This window comes from Bubalus bubalis, chromosome 9, assembly GCF_019923935.1.
Source record: "Bubalus bubalis isolate 160015118507 breed Murrah chromosome 9, NDDB_SH_1, whole genome shotgun sequence".
In the NCBI taxonomy this organism is placed as follows: Eukaryota; Metazoa; Chordata; class Mammalia; order Artiodactyla; family Bovidae; genus Bubalus; species Bubalus bubalis.
Window position 1 is genome coordinate 38993075 of NC_059165.1, and position 21235 is coordinate 39014309.

Genomic DNA, 21235 nt, shown 5'->3' on the forward strand with positions numbered 1-21235 from the left:
CATGCCACTGCAAGGCAAGGACAACATTCTCTTTCTCCTGGAATTCAGCATCACCCCCAACCCCTGCCCCTACACTGCCGGGCTTTGAGTAGTTTGAATTGCCCAGCTAGATGAATAGTTTTATTCAACATAAGATCAGGAGCAACTCATTTTTTCCTGCCTTTTCAAGTATTTACCATTCCCCAAATTTGGAGAAGAAGAATTGAGTATCTCTTTTGTGTCAGGCATTGGTGTCTTGGAGCTGAACAAGACGAACCCATGATGGGTTCTCATCATCATCATGTCTGCAGTCAGGGGTGAAGAAGGACAGTGGATTGATGGATGGAGATTTGGATAGAAAGTCCTGGATGCCCCTGAGTTCTGACAGGGGCATTCCCTGGGGACACTCTCTTCAGAAGTGACTTTTAAGTTGAGATCGGCAGGAAGAGTGGGTTAAGAGGCAATTAGAAAGTAACACAGCGCAGGACACCACGGGGTCAAATGAAGACTTCCTTTCCTCCCATCCTGAGAAACCAGGGGTGACTGGCTGAACTTTCACAGTGCATGTGACCTTCAGAGCCCTCTGAGGTTAGCCTCAAAATGTGAGCAGAGCCTTTGTGTGAGGAGCACACTCTGAATTTCCTGCCCATCTGTCCTGCAGCAGTGACAGGCTGGGGTCCCCACCCAGCTCTCCTGGCTGTGGGCTCCGGGTCTGTCAGACTGCACTTGGAGCTGGCCTCCCTCCTGTTCCCAGACACATCTGAGCACAGCGCAGGTGTGCGGGGTTTGCCACCTCTGCCAAGGTCAGTGCCTCTGTGCTGGGGGTGAGGGAGGGGTCTGTATGCCTGGACTCCGGGCGGCCCTGCCTCCTGTGTGTAACTTGGTTTGGGGCTTCATGTAGGTCGTGATTCCCTTGTCCCTGGTCTTTCTCGGAGCCCTGCCCCTCTCAGGCAGTCCTCTTTCTGCTTTGGAAGCCTCTGGAAGAGCCCTTGGGCAGGCAGAAGAGTGTTTCTAAAGGACTCCAGCCTGTCTTGACACCCATCACCTTCCTCTCCTCCAGGATGGCACCTCTGGGGCTTCTCACCCTGGGACTGTCCCCCAACCATCTTGGTTACCCCCAGGGAAGGGTGCAGGACCAGGTAAGGGAGATCTAGAGGAGGAGGGCAGAGAAGGCTCCAGGTGGAGGGAAGTTCCCCCAATTGGTGTTGCTTGGGTTGTACCTGTGTTCATCACAGAACACTCCATTCATTCATTAATACATTCATCCCCTCATTCACCAGATGTTCATTTGCCCTTAACTGTACCAGATCCAGATCAGTCCCTGACTTGGGAAGATCCCCTGGAGGAGGGCATGGCAACCATTCCACTATTCTTGCCTGGGAAATTCCATGAACAGAGGAGCCTGGTGGGCTACAGTCCATGGGGTCGCAAAAGAATCGGACACGACTTAGCGACTAAACAACAACAACTGAGATAGCAAAAGCAGGTTTTTTTGCTGTTTTTTTTTTTTAAAGGTGGAGTCCCACCTACCCGCCCTCCCCAACCCCATCACAACCATCTGTGTTTGTGCCCCCACCTGCTCAAACTGGGCAATCAACCTTCCTGGAGGGCAGATAAAAGCTCTCCCGTCTGGCTCAGGTGATAAAGGTCTAGGGAGGGAGAGTTTCAGGAAGCCTCTGCCTGCCCCTCCACCCCACCCCTTCTCAGTGTGGCTTTTGTGCCGGCCACACTGATGCTGCCCCTGGCCCCACCATGAGCAGGGTCACCCTGCCTGGCCTGTTCCTGCCCCCTTTCCGCCCTCGCCAGCAGCTGCCTGCCTGCCTGCCAAGTGCCTGCCTAATCCAGGAGCGCTTCCTGAGCCGCCCCTCGCTGGCTGCCCTTTTGTTTCTGGAATTCAGGCAGCTCAGCAGAGGGGCTGGCTTCGTGCACCCAGCTGCTTCGAGCTGCCTTAGGTCAAGAGTGCTCCGGGAGGAATGCGATCCTTAGAGCAAAGCCCTTGTAATGGATGCCTTCCCCCGCTCCCTGGCGCCCCCCCTCACAATTGGGTTAGGGGAATAATTGGCCAGACTCTCAACAAACAGGGTAGGCATGCTGGCGACCTGGTTTGTTGTTCATTTCCCAAAGAATCACCCTGCTCTGAGGTGCTGAGCAGAAGTGAAGGCTCAGTCTTTGCAGAGCATGTGGAGGCAGGCAGCTTTCTCTGCACTGCCACCCCCCTCTCCCCACCCCAGCCCAGCTATAAACCCTCAGGTAGAATGTCTCCTTCATCAGTACAAATCAGGATCCTTTGAGAGCCCGACAGAGGCAGATAAGCTCAACTTATCTGAAGGTTGATTACCCAGTTTGAGGGAAAGGCAGGCAAGTGCTGTTAAGTGCCACACGCTTTACATTATGACAGTGTGACCTCCTTTTCAGGTGAGGACACCGGGGTTCAGAATTCACATGTCCAGGGTTAGTAAACAGTAGAGGTGAGATTTCACCCCAGAACTGCCTAATGTTGCAATCCGTGCCAGGCTGTTCCCCTAAATGTAGAGGAGTGTATCTGGAACAGGGAGGGATGTCCTTGTGTTCATTCTTATTTTTTAACTGACTTTGTGTTTCAGGCAGTTTTAGGTTCACAGCGTATTGAACAGGAGGTACAGAGATGTCGCATGTACCCCGCCTCCCCTCCACATCCACAGCCTCCTCCACTATCAACAACCCCCACCAGAATCTGGGTCCATTTGTTAACAAGTCAGTGAAGCTACAAATCCTCACCTCAAGAGCAGCCAGTGAGGGGCGGCTCAGGAAGCACTCCTGTAGTGGACCTACATAAACACATTACCCCGAGACCACAGTTTACACTGGCGTTCACTCTTGGTGGTGTACATTCTGTGAGTTTGGACAAATGTGGAATGACATGTCTCCACCATTATAGTACCATACCCAGTAGTTTAACTGCCCTGAAAGTCCTCTGTGCTCCCCCTGTTTATCTCTCCCCCACCCAACCTCTGGCATCCACTGATCTTTTTTTCACTTTCTCCATAGTTTTTCCTAGTCCAGATTGTCATATAGTTGGAATCATAGTATGTAGGCTTTTCATATTGCCTTCTTTCACTTAGTAACATGTATGTATGTTTCCTCCTTGCCTTCTGATGGATGTTCGTTCCTTTTTTTAACTTATGCAGAGATTTTTTTTTTTGAGCACCTGCCCCTATGCCAGGCTCTGGGCAGTTGGTTTGGCAGGGTAGATGTGGCTCCTGCTCTTTGCGGCTAGAGTTTAGCAGGAAGAGACACATAAATAAGTAAATATCTGGCCTTGAAGAACAGCGTGCTAACAAGGGGCACCTGATTTAGAATGATGAGGGATCAGAGAAAGCCTCTCTTTATAAGTGATGATTAAACCTGTCTGAGGGATGAGCAGAAGTGGAACTGGGGAGCATCACAGACAGCTGTTCTCCTTCCTAGAAGCCTGCACACCCTTGAGAACAGCCTTTTCCATGAAGCCCTACCTGCTGACTCCTTGAGCTATTATTGCCTGTTCCAAAGGTCCATAGCTGTTTTATGTACCGATGGCTTCCTCAGAGAATCTGCTCAAGCCAGTGGGCTCTTTCTGCAGGAGGGTGTGCAGAGGAAAGACATACAGCATCTCGCTTTGAGCTTTTCCTACACAAGGGAAAATGCAGAGGATGGGAGTGAAGCTCTGTCGGGCTGAGCTAAAACCAGAGAGAAGTCAGGACGTTGCATATCTGACTTCTTGTGTTTGGAGCCTTTGAACCGCCTGGATGAGGGCAGTGCAACCCGGGCCAAAGGTCACTTCGCTAATTTCCGGCAGCTGTTGCTTATGGAACACTAAGTATCTGAGATTGTTGTTGCTTCTTGTAAAAAGCCTTAGAACCCTCTGCTTAGAGGAAATACCCAAGTAGGCTGCAAGCTTGTGGGGGCTGCTGGAGGGTGGGGAGGGGGTCCTGGTGATGAGAGGGCTGCAACAGCAAATTGGCTGCTGCTACCAGCTGTCTGGCTATAAGCCAGGGCAAGACTGAGAGATCTTCCCTGCAAGGCCACTCTACTCTAAACCCTTTACTGTCATTGCCCTGCTCCAAACCCTTCACTGGCTCCCATTGCCCACAGGGCAGGCGGGATATCTTACATGTTAGGTCCCTTCAGTCGTGTCTAACTCTTGTGACCCCATGGACTGTAGCCTGCCAGGCTCCTCTGTCCATAGGATTTTCTAGGCAAGAATACTGGAGTGGGTTGCCATGCCCTCCTCCAAGGGATCTTCCCAACCCAGGGATTGAACCTGTGACTCTTACATCTTCAGCATTGGCAGGCGTGTTCTTTACCATCTTAGCAGGACATATAGACTGAGACCCTGTCCACCCTTGCAACCTGCTTTGTTCAAGCATACTCTCCCTCTCTGGCTGTTCCAAGGGCTCCAGCTTCCCCAGACGAGACACCAGTGTGGCCTTGCAGGTGCTGTGTTTCCAGCTGAACTTCCTTTTCCCCTTCATCTTCAACAGGTTAGTTCCTAGACATCCTTCCAGAATTTGACTAGACAGGTCTCCTTGAGGTTCCCACTGACTTGCTACTCTACACAAGTGGCCACACCTTCCTCTGGGCCCTGGGCAGTCAGTACTCACCACTGCAGTCCCTCCCTTCTTTTCCCCGTCCCTTCCTTCACTCCTTCATCATTTAATTCCAGGCATCTGACCATGTTCTTGTCACACCAGGGCAGTGGCAAAACAGGAGTACGAGTAGACCCAGACTCGCACCCTCAAGGAGCTTGAAGTCCCGTGGTGGTAGCATGAATCCATCAAACAATGAAGATGAAAAATACCCAAAGAAGTCAAATCCTTTCCTTAAAGAAGTGAAGATTTTGTCCATGATTTAAAAAGTTAACACATAATAAATGCTGGAGAGAAGGGAACCCTTCTACACTGTATTGTTGTTTAGTTGCTAAGTCTTTGGGACTCTGTGAACCGTAGCCCTCCAGGCGTCTCTGTCCATGGGAGTTCCCAGGCAAGAAAACTGGAGTGGGTTGATATTTCCTTCTCCAGGGGTATCTTCCCGACCCAAGGATTGAACCCACATCTCCTGCATTGCAGGTGGATTCTTTACCACTGAACCACCAGGGAATGGAATGTAAATTGGTGCAGCCACTGTGGAAAACAGTATGGACATTCCCTAAAAAACTAAAAAAATTTGTGATATCATCCAGCAACCCCATTCCTGGGCATATATCCAGAGAAGATGAAAGTTCTATCTCTAAAAGATACAAGCACACCAATGTTCATAGCAGCACAATAGCCAAGACTTGGGAGCGACCTAAATGTGCATTAGTAGATGAATGGATAAAGATGTGGTACATATATACAGCAGATTATTATTCAGCCATAAAAAAGAATGAAATAATGCCATTTGCAGCAGCATGGATAGACAGACCTAGAGAGTATCATTATCATGTGACTTACTAAATGAAGTAAGTCAGGTAGAGAAAGACAAATATGTGTTATCACTTATATGTGGAATCTAAAAATAATGCAAATGAATTTATTTGTAAAACAGAAATGGACTCACACATAAAAAACAAACTTTGTTAACAAAGGGGAAAGGAAGGGTGGATAAATTAGGAATATGGGAATAACAGATACATATAAAATAAAGAATAAAAATTTACTGTATAGCACAGGGAACTGTATTCAATATCTTGTAAAATAACCTATAGTGGAAAAGAATCTGAAAATGTATGTATGTTAACTGAATTATTTTGCTGTAACCTGAAATTAACAAAATATTGTGAATCAACTATACTTCAATTAAAAATTGTTTATTAGAAAAGATTTTCTCATTGATTTAAAAAAATAATAAAAGGTTGAGGAAAAGGATACATTCAAATTCTTCTAGTCTCAGATCTTATATTTCTTGTTCGTTAAGCCCTGGGGTTATAGGACTTTGTCACACTCAGTTTCTTCATATGTAATGTTAGGGACAGGAAATAATTCGTCAGGCATTGGGCAGCTTCCATCATCACAGCTTTAGGGCTACTGAGACAGAGGTGTTGTGGCCTCAGGTTCTGGGGGAATAAGTCAGAGAATAGATCCTAGCATGAAATCTCTACCAGGCTTCGCTTTCAGAGGGCAGGTCTCCCCTCCCTCAGGGAAGACGAGCAGCTTTACCAGTGTCCACAGCTTTCCTCTGCAGTGCTGATCCCCGTTTGGAATTCTGCAGTTGCCTTACTCTTTGATGGTCATCTCTTTCCAACAGGGCCATAAACTCCACTAGAGTGGGTGATGTGTCTGTCTTATTTTTTTTTAGTAACAGCGTTATTGAGATATCATTCACATACCATAAAATTCACCCTTTTGAAGTCACATTCAGTTGCTTTTTCGTGTATTCACAGAGATGTGCAACCATCGACACTGTCTAATTTAAAAACATTTTAATCATTCCTAAAAGAACCCTCATATCCATTAGCAGGTTCCCCCTGCCGTTAACCTTCCCACCTGCTCCCAGCTTCCAGCAATCGCTGATCTACCTTCTGTTTGTATGGATTTGTTACTAAAAGGGAGGCCTCTTCCAGGGCCCAAGAGTGGGCTCTTGTCTAACACTCGGAAGCGAAGTGTCTGAGGATACACATGTCCTTACAAAGCAAAAGACTTTATTGGGAAGGGGCGCCCAGGCAGAGAACAGTGGGATGAGGGAACCCAGGAGGGGGTTCCCTCCTCCTGGGCAGAGGGTTCCTCTGCCTCGTGGCTCACAGTCTCAGTTTTTATGGTAATGGGATTAGCTTACAAGGTTGTCTGTGGCCAGTCATCTTGCTTGTGCCCACTTTTGGTCTGACTAAAAGTGGACACTTGTGTCCACTTTTGATCCTGATGGCACCAGGATCTCTCTGCCAAGGGAGGATTTCTGGGAGGTTGGCAGGACATATTATGGGTTGGTGACTCCTCTCTCCTTTTGGCCCCTCCCAAATTTTCCTGGTTAGTTTTCAGTGGCAGCACCGTGTTGCTTATGGCGATCTCTGACCTCCTGTTGTGAGACAGCTCATGCAAGTGGTTATTACCATGCCTGACCCAGGCAGACAGTTTTGGTCAACAGTTCTCTAACAGATTTTCCTGTGCTGCACATTTCATATAAAGAGAGTCCTATGATATGTGGCTTTTTAAGACTGGATTTTTTTCACTTAATATTCTCAAGGTTCATTTAAGTTGTAACACATATCAGTATTTCATTCCTTTTTGTGGAATAATAATATTCCATGGGATGGGTATCCCATATATTTCCATTCATCGGTTGGTAGACATTTGGGTTGTTTTCATTTTGGGGCTATTATGAATAATGCTGCTATGAACATTCCAGTTCAAGTTTTTGTGTGGTCATCTGTTTCCATTTCTCTTGAGTGTACACCAAGGATTGGAATTGCTAGGTCATGCGGTAACTCTTTTACATTTTGAGGAGCTGCCAAATCATTCTCCACAGTGGCTGCACCATTTTTCTTTAACACCAGCAGTGTATGAGGGTTCCAGTTTGTTCCAATTTGTTCACATTCTCATCAGAATGTGTTTGTTTTCTGTTTTTGTTTTTATAATAGCCATTCTAATGGATGTGAAGTGGTATCTGATTGTGGTTTTGATTTGCATTTTCCTAAAGTAATGTTGAGCATCTTTTCATGTGCTTATTGGCAATTTCTATACCTTCTTTGAAGAAATATCTGTTCAATCATTTGCCCATTTTTAAATTGGGTTGTTGGCCTTTTTATTGAAGATTTGTAAGAGTTATTTGTATATTCTGAATTAGAGTCTCTTACTGAACTGTGATTTCCAAATATTTTCTCCCATCCCGTGGGTTATCTTTTCATTTTCTTGATGGTATCTTTTGAAAGTTTTAAATTTTGAAGTCTAACTTATGCAGTTTTTTCTCTTTTTTTATTCCTCTTGTTTTGGATGTCATATCAAAGAAACCACTGCCTAACCTAATCATAAAGATTTGTTCCTGTTTTTTTTTTCTTTTTAAGAGTTTTACAGTTTTAATCTTACATTCATGTCTGTGTCTGTCTCATTCCTGATTGTACCCCCTCTGCCTAGAATAATGCCTATGTGTAGAAGGTACTTGATACTTATTGAGTGAAATGAATGAATTGATATCTCTTAAATGAGTGAATGAACAGATATCTCCTTGTCCCAAAGCTGTTGCTATTCACAGCCCCAGGGTTAAGAGAGGGTGTTAGGCAGGGGAGGGTCACCAGTTTGTTTTAATCTCATCCCCCAGTTAACCTGGCCTTAGTGAGCTCTCACAGTTCCTTTTCTGCAGCTTCTTCTTTGTTTTTCCTGGATTTTTGCTTCTTTTTTGTTTCCCTTTTTGACAAAATGTTGCTAAGACATTTCCCAAGTAAACTGTATCTGGTCTGCTTGGTTAAATGTATGGTAGAGGTATAAGAAAATTTCTTCATTCATCAAAATCTTGGGTGACATAGTTATCTTGTTGCACTTACTTGTGTTTGACTGATAAATTCAGATGCTGCTACTGCTGCTGCTAAGTCGCTTCAGTCGTGTCCAACTCTGTGCAACCCCATAGACAGCAGCCCACTAGGCTCCCCCGTCCCTGGGATTCTCAAGGCAAGAACACTGGAGTGGGTTGCCATTTCCTTCTCCAATGCAGGAAAGTGAAAAGTGAAAGTGAAGTCGCTCAGTCATGTCTGACTCTTTAGCGACCCCATGGACTGCAGCCCACCAGGCTTCTCTGTCCATGGGATTTTCCAGGCAAGAGTACTGGACTGGGGATGACACAGTGGTATATAAATTACGAAGGAAGAGTCACCTCCTCAGGGGACATATGATGGCTGAAACTTACTTTTAGAAAAAGTGTGTATATAGAGAAAGAAAAGGTAAGATAACAACTGATGAATCTGGGTGAAGGCTATTTGGAGTTCTCTGTACTCTAGTTTTTATTAGGTTGGGCCAGGTCTGAGTTGTGGCACTCAGGGTCTCTGATCATAGTGTCATGCAGGATTTGTAGTTGTGGCAGACAAGATCTTTAGTTGTGGCATGTGTAGTCTTAATTGTGGCATGTGGGATCTAGTTCCCTGACCAGGGATTGAACCTGGCCCCCCTGCATTGGGAGTGTGGAGTCTTAACCACTGGACCACCAGGGAAGTCCTTATGCTCAAAATTAACAACTTTTCTTACACTGAATTTTTTTCAAAACAGTGTTTCTCACCATCCCACCCATAGAGGAAATTAAGCTGAGGACCCTGAGAGATTGCTGGGTGCTTGGTGCTTTACATCCGTTTTTCATTTAATCCTCAGCTGTTGGAAAGGAAGCCAAGGTGAAGGTGCGCTGACCAAGGTCATACAACTTGGTTGAGTGGAAAAACCTGAATTTGGACTTGGGACTCCAACTTAAGTCCTCCTATGTGTTTTATGGCCTTGTGCATCTCAGGCAGTCGACCTTTTGCTGGGAATGACCAGGCTGCTTCCTTTGCCTCTGTCTTCACGTTCTTGACACTTCACGAGCCTGAGCTCAGCGAGGGCAGGAGGAGGATGGTCCAAGAGTTTCTAGAATAGAGCGACTGCCATTTGGGGCTTGAAGGAAAGGGAAGAGGGAATGGAGGGAATTGATGCGCCCTCACCAGCCAGCAGGTGGGCCCTGAGGCTCCTGGGAGGCAGCCCTGACTCCCTCTTCTGCCCTACCTGTTCCAGGAGCTGAAGCTGCCCACCTTCCGAGCCCACTCCCCGCTCCTGAAGAGCCGCCGGTTCTTCGTCGACATCTTGACCCTGCTGAGCAGCCACTGCCAGCTTTGCCCCGCTGCCCGGCACCTGGCTGTCTACCTGCTGGATCACTTCCTGGATCGCTATGACATCACCACCTCCAAGCAGGTCTACGCCGTGGCTGTCTCCTGCCTCCTGCTCGCAAGTACGTGGAACCTGCTTCCTTCCCTGTGCCGTGCCCTCCTGCTCCATGAGCCCACATGCTCCCGAATTGTTCTGCATTTCCGTGGTCTTTGTGCATCTTCTGTATTCATCCTTAGCTGAATGCAAAGAAGTGAAGTTGCTCAGTTGTGTCCGACTCTTTGCGACCCCATGGAATGGAGCCTGCCGGGCTCCTCCATCCATGGGATTTCCCAGGCAAAAATACTGGAGTGGGTTGCCATTTCCTTCTCCAGGAGATCTTCCCGACCTAGGGATCAAACCTGGGTCTCCCGCACTGCAGGGAGACGCTTTACCATCTGGGCTACTAGGGAAGCCCTAGCTGAATGCAAGCTATAGTAATAATAATCAACATGTTCTTTAGCATCTAAAATGTACCAGGCTATAAGGCATAAGGATTTTAGCAACTTGATCTTAAAAGAATCCACATAATGACTCTAGAAGACAGATCTTTGAGTACCTGCATTTCACCGAGGCACAGAGAGGTTAAGAAATTTGCTAGGGTCTATAGCAGATAGGATTTGAGCCCAGAAATGCAGGATGCCAGAATCTATGTCTTAACCCCATGTTACCTCCTTTCTGACATAGGGCCTCTGAATGTGCTAGGTGGGTGGGTGGGGAATTCTAGCAACCACTGTCCTTAGACATGTTTAGAAATGTGACTACTTGTGTGGGGCCCAAGCAGGAGTCAGGCCTGGGCACAGGCCTCTTTCAGTGAGGCCTCACTAAAACACAGCATGGCTTTGACCCTGGGTAGGAAATGAACATGCTCCTGGTCTGGTCCAAACACAGTCTGCCATGCCATGCTGCCACTTTAAAATCACCCTCTGGTTTGCTGACAGTCTTAAAAGGATCAGCCGTCAGGGTCCTGCCTCTCTGACCTCATGCCTTTCTCCTCTTACATCCCTGGGTTCCAGCCAGTCCCCCTGCTCCCCTGTCACAGAGCTTTGAATATGCTGTTCCCTCTGCCCAGACCCTCCATTCTCTTCCCCCACCCATCTGGTCTTGGTTAGACGGCACTCAGGCCCTGCGCTTGCATCCCCAAGAAACCTCCACCACTGCCTGCAGAGTGAGTGGTGCATATGTAAGGTGTCTCTGATGTACAGTTCCACGGCATCATGGATTTTTAATTAAAACCCACCTCCCCAACTAAGCAGGCTTCCCTGATGGCTCAGCTGTAAAGAATCTGCCTGCAGTGCAGGAGACGCAGGAGAGTCTGGAGATGCTGGTTCAATTCCTGGATCTGGAAGAGCCCCTGGAGAAGGGAACGGCTACCTACTCCAGTATTCTTGCCTGGAGAATCCCATGGACAGAGGAACCTGCAGGCTACAGTCTATGGGGTCATAGTCCAACCTGCAGGCTACAGTCCAAGAGTCAGACAGGACTGAGTGACTGAGCAGCACACCCCCACTAAGCAGTGAGTTTCAGAGAGGAAAGGAGCACATAGGAAGGCCTTGGAATATAGTATTTGTGGACTAAAGGAAATGAATGGAGCCAAGGGTTCCCTTAGAGTGGGAACATCCACACTTCTCCAAGTTGCCCTTAATGCAAGGAGCAGATACCCCAAAGTGACCAGTTGCAGTCACATTTCCTTGATATCTAATCAGATTTTGCCTTCGTCGCTACATTACGTTATTGTCCTATTTTATTACAGGGGGCCCTTCCCCATTCTTTGATTCCCGCTGATGCTTCAGGAAGACCATGCCCATTTTCTCCAGTGGCTTTGTCTGTCCCTGGCACACTGCTGTGAACCCTTCATCACCATCATGCAGTTCCAAATACATGGCATTAGAGTTTTTAGCATTCTGCCTTGTTTTCCACCCTGACACCTGCCACCTGCTGTTATCTATAATCCCTGTGCCAGCTTTGGGTTTACAGCCTTTCGATTTGTGATTTTCTCTACCTTGGACCAGCTGGCTTTCCCCTGTGATATAGGGGATCTTGGCTTGCTGGGAGACTGGCCTGCTTGCTACTTCAAAGTCCCAAATCAGCACACAGCTCTCTTTGGTCTTGGGAGGAGCTGGGGGCTGGCGAGAATCCCTGTCAGTGGAAGGCAGAACGGGCGTCGCATTTCGGGGGGCCCTCGGGGAGTCTGCGCCGTGGCCTCTGGCTTGCTGCTGTCTGTGGTCTGTGGTCTGCATCGAGGGCCCTGGGGCAGAGGACTTGGATTTCTATGGGGCCACCGAGGCTCCGGCGTCTGTCTGGGGAGCTGGGGTGGGAGGTATGCACTGGGGACTTCTTTGTGCAGTGGCTGCCATGGCAGAGGGAGGGGGCCTTTCAGACAGAGAGGCAGACCCCCTGACACACCCACATGTCTGAGGGCGCAGCCAGCCTCTAGTGGCAGGAATGGATTTTTCAGGACACCTGCCATATGCTCAGGGGCCCCAGGCAAGAAAAGTTTCCATGACAGCCTGAAATCCTATTCATTCCTCCTTTGCCTCTCCCCAGGCCAACTGTCAACCACAAGGGAGGTCACCTTGCTCAGGAGGTTCTGAGTTCTGCTAATTTCCTAGCAAATAATTAATTCCCAGATAATAAGGGTGACAGTTCTTGGATTTTTGCAGCTGCTTCCAGGTGAGGGTCTTGCATAGATGGAACCCTCTCACCCACACCCACTTTCTCTGCTCCCATAAAACAGGAGCCGGTCGAGAACCCATGTCTCCAGACTGTGGAAGGAGGAAGAAAAGCAAGAGTTTGTGGGCTGGTCCATGGCGGACCAGTGGCAGAGCCGCCCTTTGCCTCTCTATGATCAAGTTTTATTTATTTATTTTTCATCCCCTGCATTGCTAAGTGGATTCTTAACCACTGGACCACCAGGGAAGTCCCTGTATGACCAACTTAACTTCATTTCCTTCCTTAACAGATGAGAGACCCCTGTTGTTGTTGTTCAGTTGCTAAGTCATGTCCGACTCTTTTGTGACCCCATAGACTGTGTAGCCCACCAGTCTCCTTTGTCCATGGGATTTCCCAGGCAAGAGTACTGGAGTGGGGTGCCATTTCCTCCTTCAAGGGATCTTCCTGACGCAGGGATCAAACTCATCTCCTGCATTGGCAGGCAGATTCTTTAGCACTGAGCCACCAGGATACCCTGGAGAGACTCCTTCTGTAAGTATAATCTAGATATAAGAGTGCCATAAATTGAATAGAGCCACTGTCTTCTGTAGTCTTTCGTCTTATACAGCACCCCTCGCCAGCTGTCTTTTGGTTGTTGTTGTTGTTTAATTAAAAGGGCAGTTTGACAACACAGAAACCCCAGCACTTGCAGGTGAGTTGGCTTTGACGGTGCCCCATAATCATCGTCCTGATGGGGTGGCTGCATTGTTTACTGGTCCCTTTTTACACACCCAGCCCTGTGCCAGCCGCTTCATACACACGTCACTTGGAAGCCTCGCACCCGGCCCGGGTAGTCGTGCTGCCATCCGCCCATGCCGTAGGTTCAGAGAGGCCCCAGGTCACACAGTTTGGAATTTTGCTTTGTTTTTTTAAATTGAGGTAGAATTCATATCACAACATAGAATCTACCGTTCTAACCACTGTAAAGTGTGTGGTTCCGTGGCATTTAGTTCACGTACCACTGTTGAACAGCCATCAGCTCTCTCTAGTTCCAGAACATGCCCATCACTCCGAAAGGTGCCCACGTACCCCATTAACCAGCCAGTTCCCATTCCTGCCCATCCCTAGCCCCTGGCAACCACCGGTCTGTTTTGTATCTGTATGGAGTTGCCTATTCTGGATATCGCATATGGAAAGGAATCATACAATATGTGACCTTTTTATGTCTGCTCTCTTTTAAGTTTTTAAGATTCGTCCATGTTGTAGCATGTGTCAGTACTTCAGTACCTCATCCCTTGTTATGGCTGTATGGATACATACAGCCTTGTATGGATGGACCACAATTTGTTTATCCATTCACATGTTGATGGACATGGGGGTGGTTTTCACGTTTTGGCTGTTAGGATTAGTGCTGCTGTGAACATTTGAGCACCAATTTTGTTTCAACATTTATTTTCAATTCTTTTGGATATCAACGTCAGAGTGGAATTGCTGCCCATATGTGGTTATTCTGTGTTGAACTTTTTGAAGGAAACTTGGAGTTTCGCCTTTGCCTCATTATTGCCATTCAGAGATGAATGTGTGCTGAGTCCTTATCCCCAGGATATGGACTGGGGAAGGAGAGAAAGGAGAGAGGGAGGGAAAGAAAACCAGAAAGGCAAGAGGCATGACCAGTGGCATTTTACTAGGATGGCAAGGCCTTAAATGTAGTATAAGATCTTACGATGATGATATAAAAAGTATGAGATGCAGTAAGTCCCCAACATATGAACAAATTCCGTTTTGAGAGTGCGTTCATAAGTCCAACAAAGTTAGCCTAGGTACCTAACACAATCTGCTATGTAGTACTGTACTGTAATAAGTTTGTAATACTTTTCATATAAATAACACATAAAAACAAAAGCAAAAGATAAAACATTTTTAATCTTGCAGTGCAGTGCCTTGAAAAGTACAGTAGTACAGTACAACAGTTGGCATACAGGGGCTGGTATCGATTGAACAGGTAAGAAGAGTTACTGACGGGAAGGGGGAGAGGAGGTGGGAGATGGTAGAGCTGAAGGATCGTCAGCAATAGGAGACAGAGAGCAAGCTACAATTTCACTCATGCCTCGCATTGACGGAACACACGTTTGCACCTTTGAATGTTTGCAACTTGAAGGTTCATATGTAGGAGACTTACTATATATATATATATTTATATATATATATATATTTTTTACTGTATGTTTTTATTGTTAAAAAGAATCCAAAAGGAACAGAAGCACCTAGCATAAAAAAATTAGTTTCTCCCCAAATCCATAGTCCCATTCCCAAAGTTTGGGGTGTATCATTCCAAACCTAGATGTACTTATGTATTTTCGTAATTGAGAAAATAAATTTCACTTCTTAGAGTGGGGGAGGGAATGAATCATAGGTTAACAGCTGAATAAACTGCCCAATAAACAAAATTGCCAGATTTCCTCCCTTCCTCCTTTTATCATTCTTTTTTTTCATTCTTTCTTTCCAGCTAATCCCAATTCCATTATACTTTCTCTTTGCAAGCTTTTGTTTTCTTTCATTGTGACTTTCGGACCCCTGCCCTCTCCCTGAGAAAACAATGTTTCTGAGTGCTGAATTGTTGGTGAGCCGCATCCAGCCCCTGACTTCTGATTTGTGAAAAGCTGTGGGAGCTCAGGGAGATGAGTCCATGTGTTTCTTAGGATAAAATTCTGACTTCCATTTTTTTGTAGCTGAGCCTGAGTCCAGTGCTAGCCTTCATCTCAGCCTTCATCCTTCTCCCCAGGAGAGGGAGGCATCAAGCAGGAGGGTGATCCCATGGTCTCTGCAAGGAAAGGACCCCTCTCTGTCCTTGGGTCCTCGTGCAGGGCAGGCTCCCTTAGCCGGGCCTGAGTCTGTCCTGCTATTCTGTGCTTACCTGTAGTAGGCACATCTCCCTCTGGTAGAGTTTTAAAATTAGCAGTGGTACACTCACTTGTAATAAGATTCAAAGACTAAAATAAAAAATCTGTTGCCCATCCCACTCTCCAGAGACAACTTATGGAAACAGTTTCTTATATCTCTGCCCAAAACCGATTGAATGTATTTTCTAGGAATATTCTGTGTGTATACAAACATACAGTCAGCTTTCATGAGCCAAGATTCCATACTTGCAAATTCAGCTGCTCACTGGAATTTATTTGTGACTCCAAAACCAATGCTTCTGGAACTTTGGGGGGCAGCTCTGTGCTTTCTCATTTCGGCTCTCACACTAATAGCAAATATCAGGTGGCCTTTTCTGCTCTGTTTAGTGCCTTGTTTTCTGATTTTTCTGCTTGTTGGTAATTTTGCTGTGTGAAATGAGCCCCCACCATCCTGTTGAACTACATACAGTATTCTGTTCTTGCGTTTAGGAAGGCTGTGCTGTGTGTGTCTTAGGAGAACATTTGTGTGTTAGGTAAGCTTTGTTCAGGCAAAAGGTATAGTGCTGTTAGTTGTGAGTTCAGTGATCATAAATCAATGATATATTAAACAAAAATACACAGAAAAGGTTACGTAGCAGGTTTTTTGGCTCCACTGGGTCTTTGTTGCTGCACTCAGGCTTTCTCTAGCTTCTGTGGGTGGGCTTCTTGTTGCCATGGCTTCTCTTTTGGAGCTTGGGCTCCAGGCACATGGGCTCAGGAGTCGTGGCACAGGGACATAGCTGCTCCGTGGCATGTGGAATCTTCTTGGACCAGGGGTTGATTCTTAACTAAAAAGCTTAGTGTTAGTCCAAAAAAGCTTATGCATTGATTGATTGTGATCAGACTCACAGGAACCTAACCCTGTATCTTCCCTCTAGCAGCATGGTTCTGTGTTCACCAGATCGGTGTGCACCGTGAAGAATCAGGATCAGTTAGATCTGCACAAGTGGGTTAACACCAAAGGTGCTTTCTTTGTGGTACCTTAGGGAACGTCTTTCCCGTCAGTCTTTGTGGAGGTACCTTACTCTTTATACTGAGTGCAGAGTTCTCCATGTTATAAACACCGACATCCATAGAATGATTTCTCTGTCAATGGATATTTACACTGTCATCCTTTTTTTCTTTTTACACTGCTTTACACAATGTGACAACAACTGTCTTTCCCCTGCATCTTTGCACACTGAAGTATGTCTGTGGGATAAAAGCCCAGAGATGGGATGGCTTTGGTCAGAGGTATGTGCATTTAAGATTTTGGTAGGCTGCACTGAAACCAACAGCTGAGAAGATCCTTTGTTTCTTCAGTTGAACTTAGTGTGCAGGAGCCTTTGGAGCCACACTTCTCCACCATCAGAAGGAGAGCCACGTCTCTCCCCCATTCTGGCCCCTCGTCACTGTCCACTAGGGCTTCCCAGTGGGCAGTGCATTTGCATCCCGCCTTTCTGCCTTGTCCTGTCCAGGATGCCCAGGTAAGAAATGAGTTCCCACAACAACTTTTAAGGCTTCTTAAGCCAGACATCAATAGCTTCATCTCTTAGTGAAGGTACCAAAAGAAGCACTGCCTCTGGGCCTCCGTAGATTCTACAAGAGGCCTGTCTTTCTCTCAGTAAACTGTCTTCCCCTCTCTCTCACCCCTGTATCCTTCCCCTCCCCTTCCCCTGCTTTGATTACTTAGCAGCTGAGAAGCAGCTTCTTTGCCAGCGGAGTGGGGGGATGGGGTCGCTCCCTCTGAGATTTTGAGATTTCGGAAACTTGAAAGCAGCCCTAATCCCTCCTGATGTCCCTCCTGGACAGGGATGAAGGAAGATGCCCCAGCTCAGCCTAAAGCCAGGGATTCCTGGGACCCCACTGGGGCACCAATCACAGGCTGCTTGTGTGCCTGCATGCTCAGTCATGTCGGAGCAACTTTTGCAACCCTTTGGACTGTAGCCCTCAAAGCTTCTCTGTCCATGGGGTTTTCCAGACAAGAATACTGGAGTGAGTTGCCATTTCGTCCTCCAGAGGATCTTCCCAACCCAGGGATCAGACCTGCGTCTCCTGTGTCTCAGCAGATGTAAGTGGGGGCAATTTTTCCAGGTAGCCTTGTTCAGGGGTGTGCTTCAAAAAAGTGTGAGACTTATTTATAGGATTAGACTCAAATCTGCAAGGAAACTTGGCTGTCCCTGTTCAGGAAATAATTCAGCGCTCCCTGCCTCTCATGCAAGAGTGGTCGGCCCTGTGTTTCCTTCCTGCCGTGGTTTCACATTTCAGAAGTCAGGATGGGTCTCACCTTTGATGCGTGCACTTGATACGACCAGTGTGTGTTACTTCCTCCAGAAAGCTGCTGCAGTGTCCGTGGTGCATATTCTAATCCATAGTATTTCAGCGGTGGCCACACAGCACAAGGCAGGCTGGAAACAGTGGTCTGTCACGTGAGGGCCACGCCGAGCAGCTCCAGTGTTACTGTAGCGAGGACGTGGTGATTTTCCATTTCCTGTTTCTGCAGACTGGCAGGCTTAGAACTATTTGAGGGGAGGGATTCTGTGTGAAGTGCCTGTCAGACAGCTGACTGGGCTGGAAACTGAGAAATTGCGCCATTTGCCCTAGCAAGTCTAGTACCCAGACCTGTTCGGCAAAGACCTTCTGTTCTGGTCTCAGAGATTTTTTGAGGGGAGGGGGAATCTTGCGCTGCATGAGTTGATTTATCATGTGGTGTTCAAGAGCCCTTGACCCCACATGGTTAAAATAGTCAAAAATAACCTGTATTCCGCCTTTGCTGTATGCCAGATGCAGCGGTCAACCTCAGGGAGACGGGGGTGAACAGTAGGAGTTCACCTGGAAGACTCAGCAGCACATAGCGGGGCACAAAGCAGATCAAGCCCGCATCCTAAGCAGGCTTCAAGCCAAGCATGACCAGCAAGTCCTGGGCACATGCCAAGAACAAGCCAGTCACCCTGCTGAGAAGAGCCAAGTGTCCTTACTGTTAGGAGAACATTTCGGTTCACACCATGACTAGGATATTGACATTGGGCACCCTGTCTCCTCCTCATGCTATTTGCAGTTTGGCTGCTGGGATCTAGGCATCTTTATTTTCTTATTTACAGTAACCTTGAACCCACCGAGCAATGAATGCTCAGTGCCTTACAGTTCTTTCTCTGCTGTCACAGCCAGGATTGCATTATAAGTATCCTCCTGCTAATGCTGAAGGCTTAGAGGGCAGAGTTCAGAATCCTTCATCATTGGGCCACCAGTTCTCCACACCCAGAGTCTGTCCTCCAGGTTAGAGCCCCTCCCTGCCTTGCCAAGGAGACTTGGGCTCTGCGTGGTGGGGTGTCCACACCTCTGGTCACAGCATTCTGTCCTCCGTGAGGCACCCACCAATTGTCTGCATTGGTTACAGTAGGACCAGCAAGGCAGTTTTTGGTTCTTTTCTCTTTTTTTTTCCTCTCTTCAGTATAATTTCCAGGCTTCCCTGGTGCCTCAGTGGTAAAGAATCCACCTGCCCATGCAGGAGATATGGGTTTGAACTCTGGTCTGGAAAGATGCCATGGAGCAGCTAAGCCCATGCACCGCAACCACTGAGCCCACATTCTGCAAATACTGCAGCCCTCGCACGCCCTAGAGCCTGTGCTCTGCAACAAGAGTGAGAAGCCTGCGCACTGCAAATGGAGAGGAGCTCTCAAGGCACCAAAGACCCAGCACCGCCAAAGAAAAAAATAAATAGAATTATTTTTAAAAAAGAAACATATGATTTCCATTTTATTGTCTTTTCAGAGAACAGTATTTCTTCAGTCTTTAAGGATTCATCTCCTTTCATGGGCTTCAGTGGAGGTCGTGGAGCAACATCTACAGTCTAAATCAGGGTGGTGGTGTTCAGGGTGGCGCTTTCTGAAAATGATGCCTGGTTGACTACTTTGCTGTGAATGGTACAGTTCACCCAATAATGTTGTTTCACATACAGCTTGGGAAGCACAGAGACGTCGAAAACACTTGATTCAGAATTGTCGTCCCTGATGGCTGCGGCCTGTATGATGTTCCGAATGACAAATTTAAAAAAAAAAAAAAAATTTATTTTTGGCTGCACTGAGTCCTTGTTGCTGCGCATGGGCTTTCTCTAGTTGCAGCGAGTAGGGGCCGCCAGCTAGTTGTGGTGCACAAGCTTCTCGTTGCGGTGGCTTCTCCTGTTGCGGACCACAGGCTCCAGGGCCTGGCCTTCAGTAGTTGTGGCGTGGGCTTAGTTGCCCCGAGGCATGCGGGATCTTCCTGGACCAGGGGGTGGCAGGGGCCAATGTCCCATGCATTGGGATGCGGATTCTTAATCACTGGACCTCGAGGGAAGTCTGAATGACAAACTTCTTAATGGCCTTATCCTTGGGCGTGCATTGGGCATAGTTGGTGCTCTGAACAGGCTACACGTGACCACGGCTTTTTTTCTGTAGGACCATAGTTCCTTCTTTTCTCGGTGATCTTGGAAATGAGACGAGAGAGGAGGTTTGCTTTAAAACTCCTTTCAGACCCAAAGGAAATGTGCCAGCCTAGCCTTCCCTGGGAGGTCAGATGAGATTAATCTTTTTTTTTTTGGCAGATCTTAATTCCCAGGCCAGGGATTGAACCTGGGCCCTCAGAAGTGAGAGCATGGAATCCTAATCAGTGGACTGCCAGGAAATTCCCCCAAGATGAGATTGTATTATTTGTGTTTGCCTAGATTTTCAAGATGGTCTTCAGGGAGCATGCCTCACCTCTTCCTACATCCTCATCTTGAATGAGGGCAGATCCACATTTAGGAACCTTCTCTGGCACTTACTTTGCTGGTTCTGGCTTCTAGGGTCCCAGCAATGGCGTCTTGATTTCTGAGAAGTTGAAACTGTTTTTCCTCAGCGGCAGAATGATATTTGTTCCTTGTAGAAAATTAGAAAATAGAAAAAAGTAGAAAGCATACAATAAAAGATAGTTGCAAACCCACTGCGTTTTTTCCTACAATCAGAATTTGGGGGTGGAGGGCAGATCCTGGCCTCAGTGATCATGGGATGGTTAAGATTTATTGTTTACAGGCCAGGCGGTGTTTTGAACTCTTTATGAGGATTTGCTCATTTAATCTTCAGTGAAGATTTAGGAACCTTCATTGTGAAGTAGGCACTGTTATTTCCTCCAGTTGACAGAGGAGGGAACCGAGACCCAGTGGTTGGGTAACTTGCCCATTGGGTAAGCGGCCCGGATGGGGACCCAGGTGGCCCTGAGTCCTTGCTTTCAGCCACAACACAACAGCACCCTTTGTCACCAAGCAGGTCACTTTCTTCCTTGGCCATAGCAGGAAGACTCAAACCAGCAACCGGAGAGGTTGCTGGGAGATGCCTGGCTCCTCTGCTTTCTGAGTCTGCTGAGCCGCGTTTCAGCTGACCTGGATGGAAGCTTCAGCCCCAGGGACCAGGCCTCATGATTGGAAGCGGCTCCCCCCTGACCTTGAGAGAGGCGGCCAAGGTTGCTGCCTTGCTCCTCCTCCTGCCACCTCCTCCTCTTCCTCCCCCTCCCTTTCCTCCCTTCTCCAAGCAGAGACGTTGGAATAACAAAGGATCCAGAACTCCTGACATCCACGCCTTCAGCTCAGAAGAGAATTTGTTGTCAGCTTTTCTGCGGCTGGCAGCCCCGTCAGGCCTGGTCTGGAGCTACCCGGGTCAGCTGGCAGGGGCATTCTGCAAAGCAGTGGCCTTCATTACAGGGGAGAACTCCCTTCCGCTGCACAAAGCACTGCTTGACCCTGGCCCCAGAAACCAGCCGTGTACATGACAGGGGCCCACGTTGCACGCCCCTGCTTTTACACTCAGTGAAATTATTGAGTCCCTTTTAAAGAGGAGCACAAAGGAGCCCAGGTTTTGCTGGGGTCAG

The 21235-nt window shown here is 47.5% G+C and overlaps 1 protein-coding gene and 1 long non-coding RNA gene across 4 annotated transcripts in view; both read left to right on the forward strand.

Annotated features, from left to right (window-relative positions):
• Positions 1-21235, forward strand: part of CCNJL (cyclin J like) — a 64605-nt gene that overhangs the window by 20666 nt on the left and 22704 nt on the right. For all 3 annotated transcript variants that reach the window (XM_025292298.2, XM_006073448.3, XM_025292299.2), the window contains exon 3: positions 9657-9870. In XM_025292298.2, the coding sequence (XP_025148083.1) occupies positions 9657-9870 (214 nt within the window). The remainder of the gene's footprint in view (positions 1-9656; positions 9871-21235) is intronic.
• On the forward strand, positions 1557-4842 carry LOC123335015. The gene is made up of 2 exons (XR_006553231.2): positions 1557-4478; positions 4689-4842. It is a non-coding gene; the product is annotated as an uncharacterized LOC123335015 (long non-coding RNA).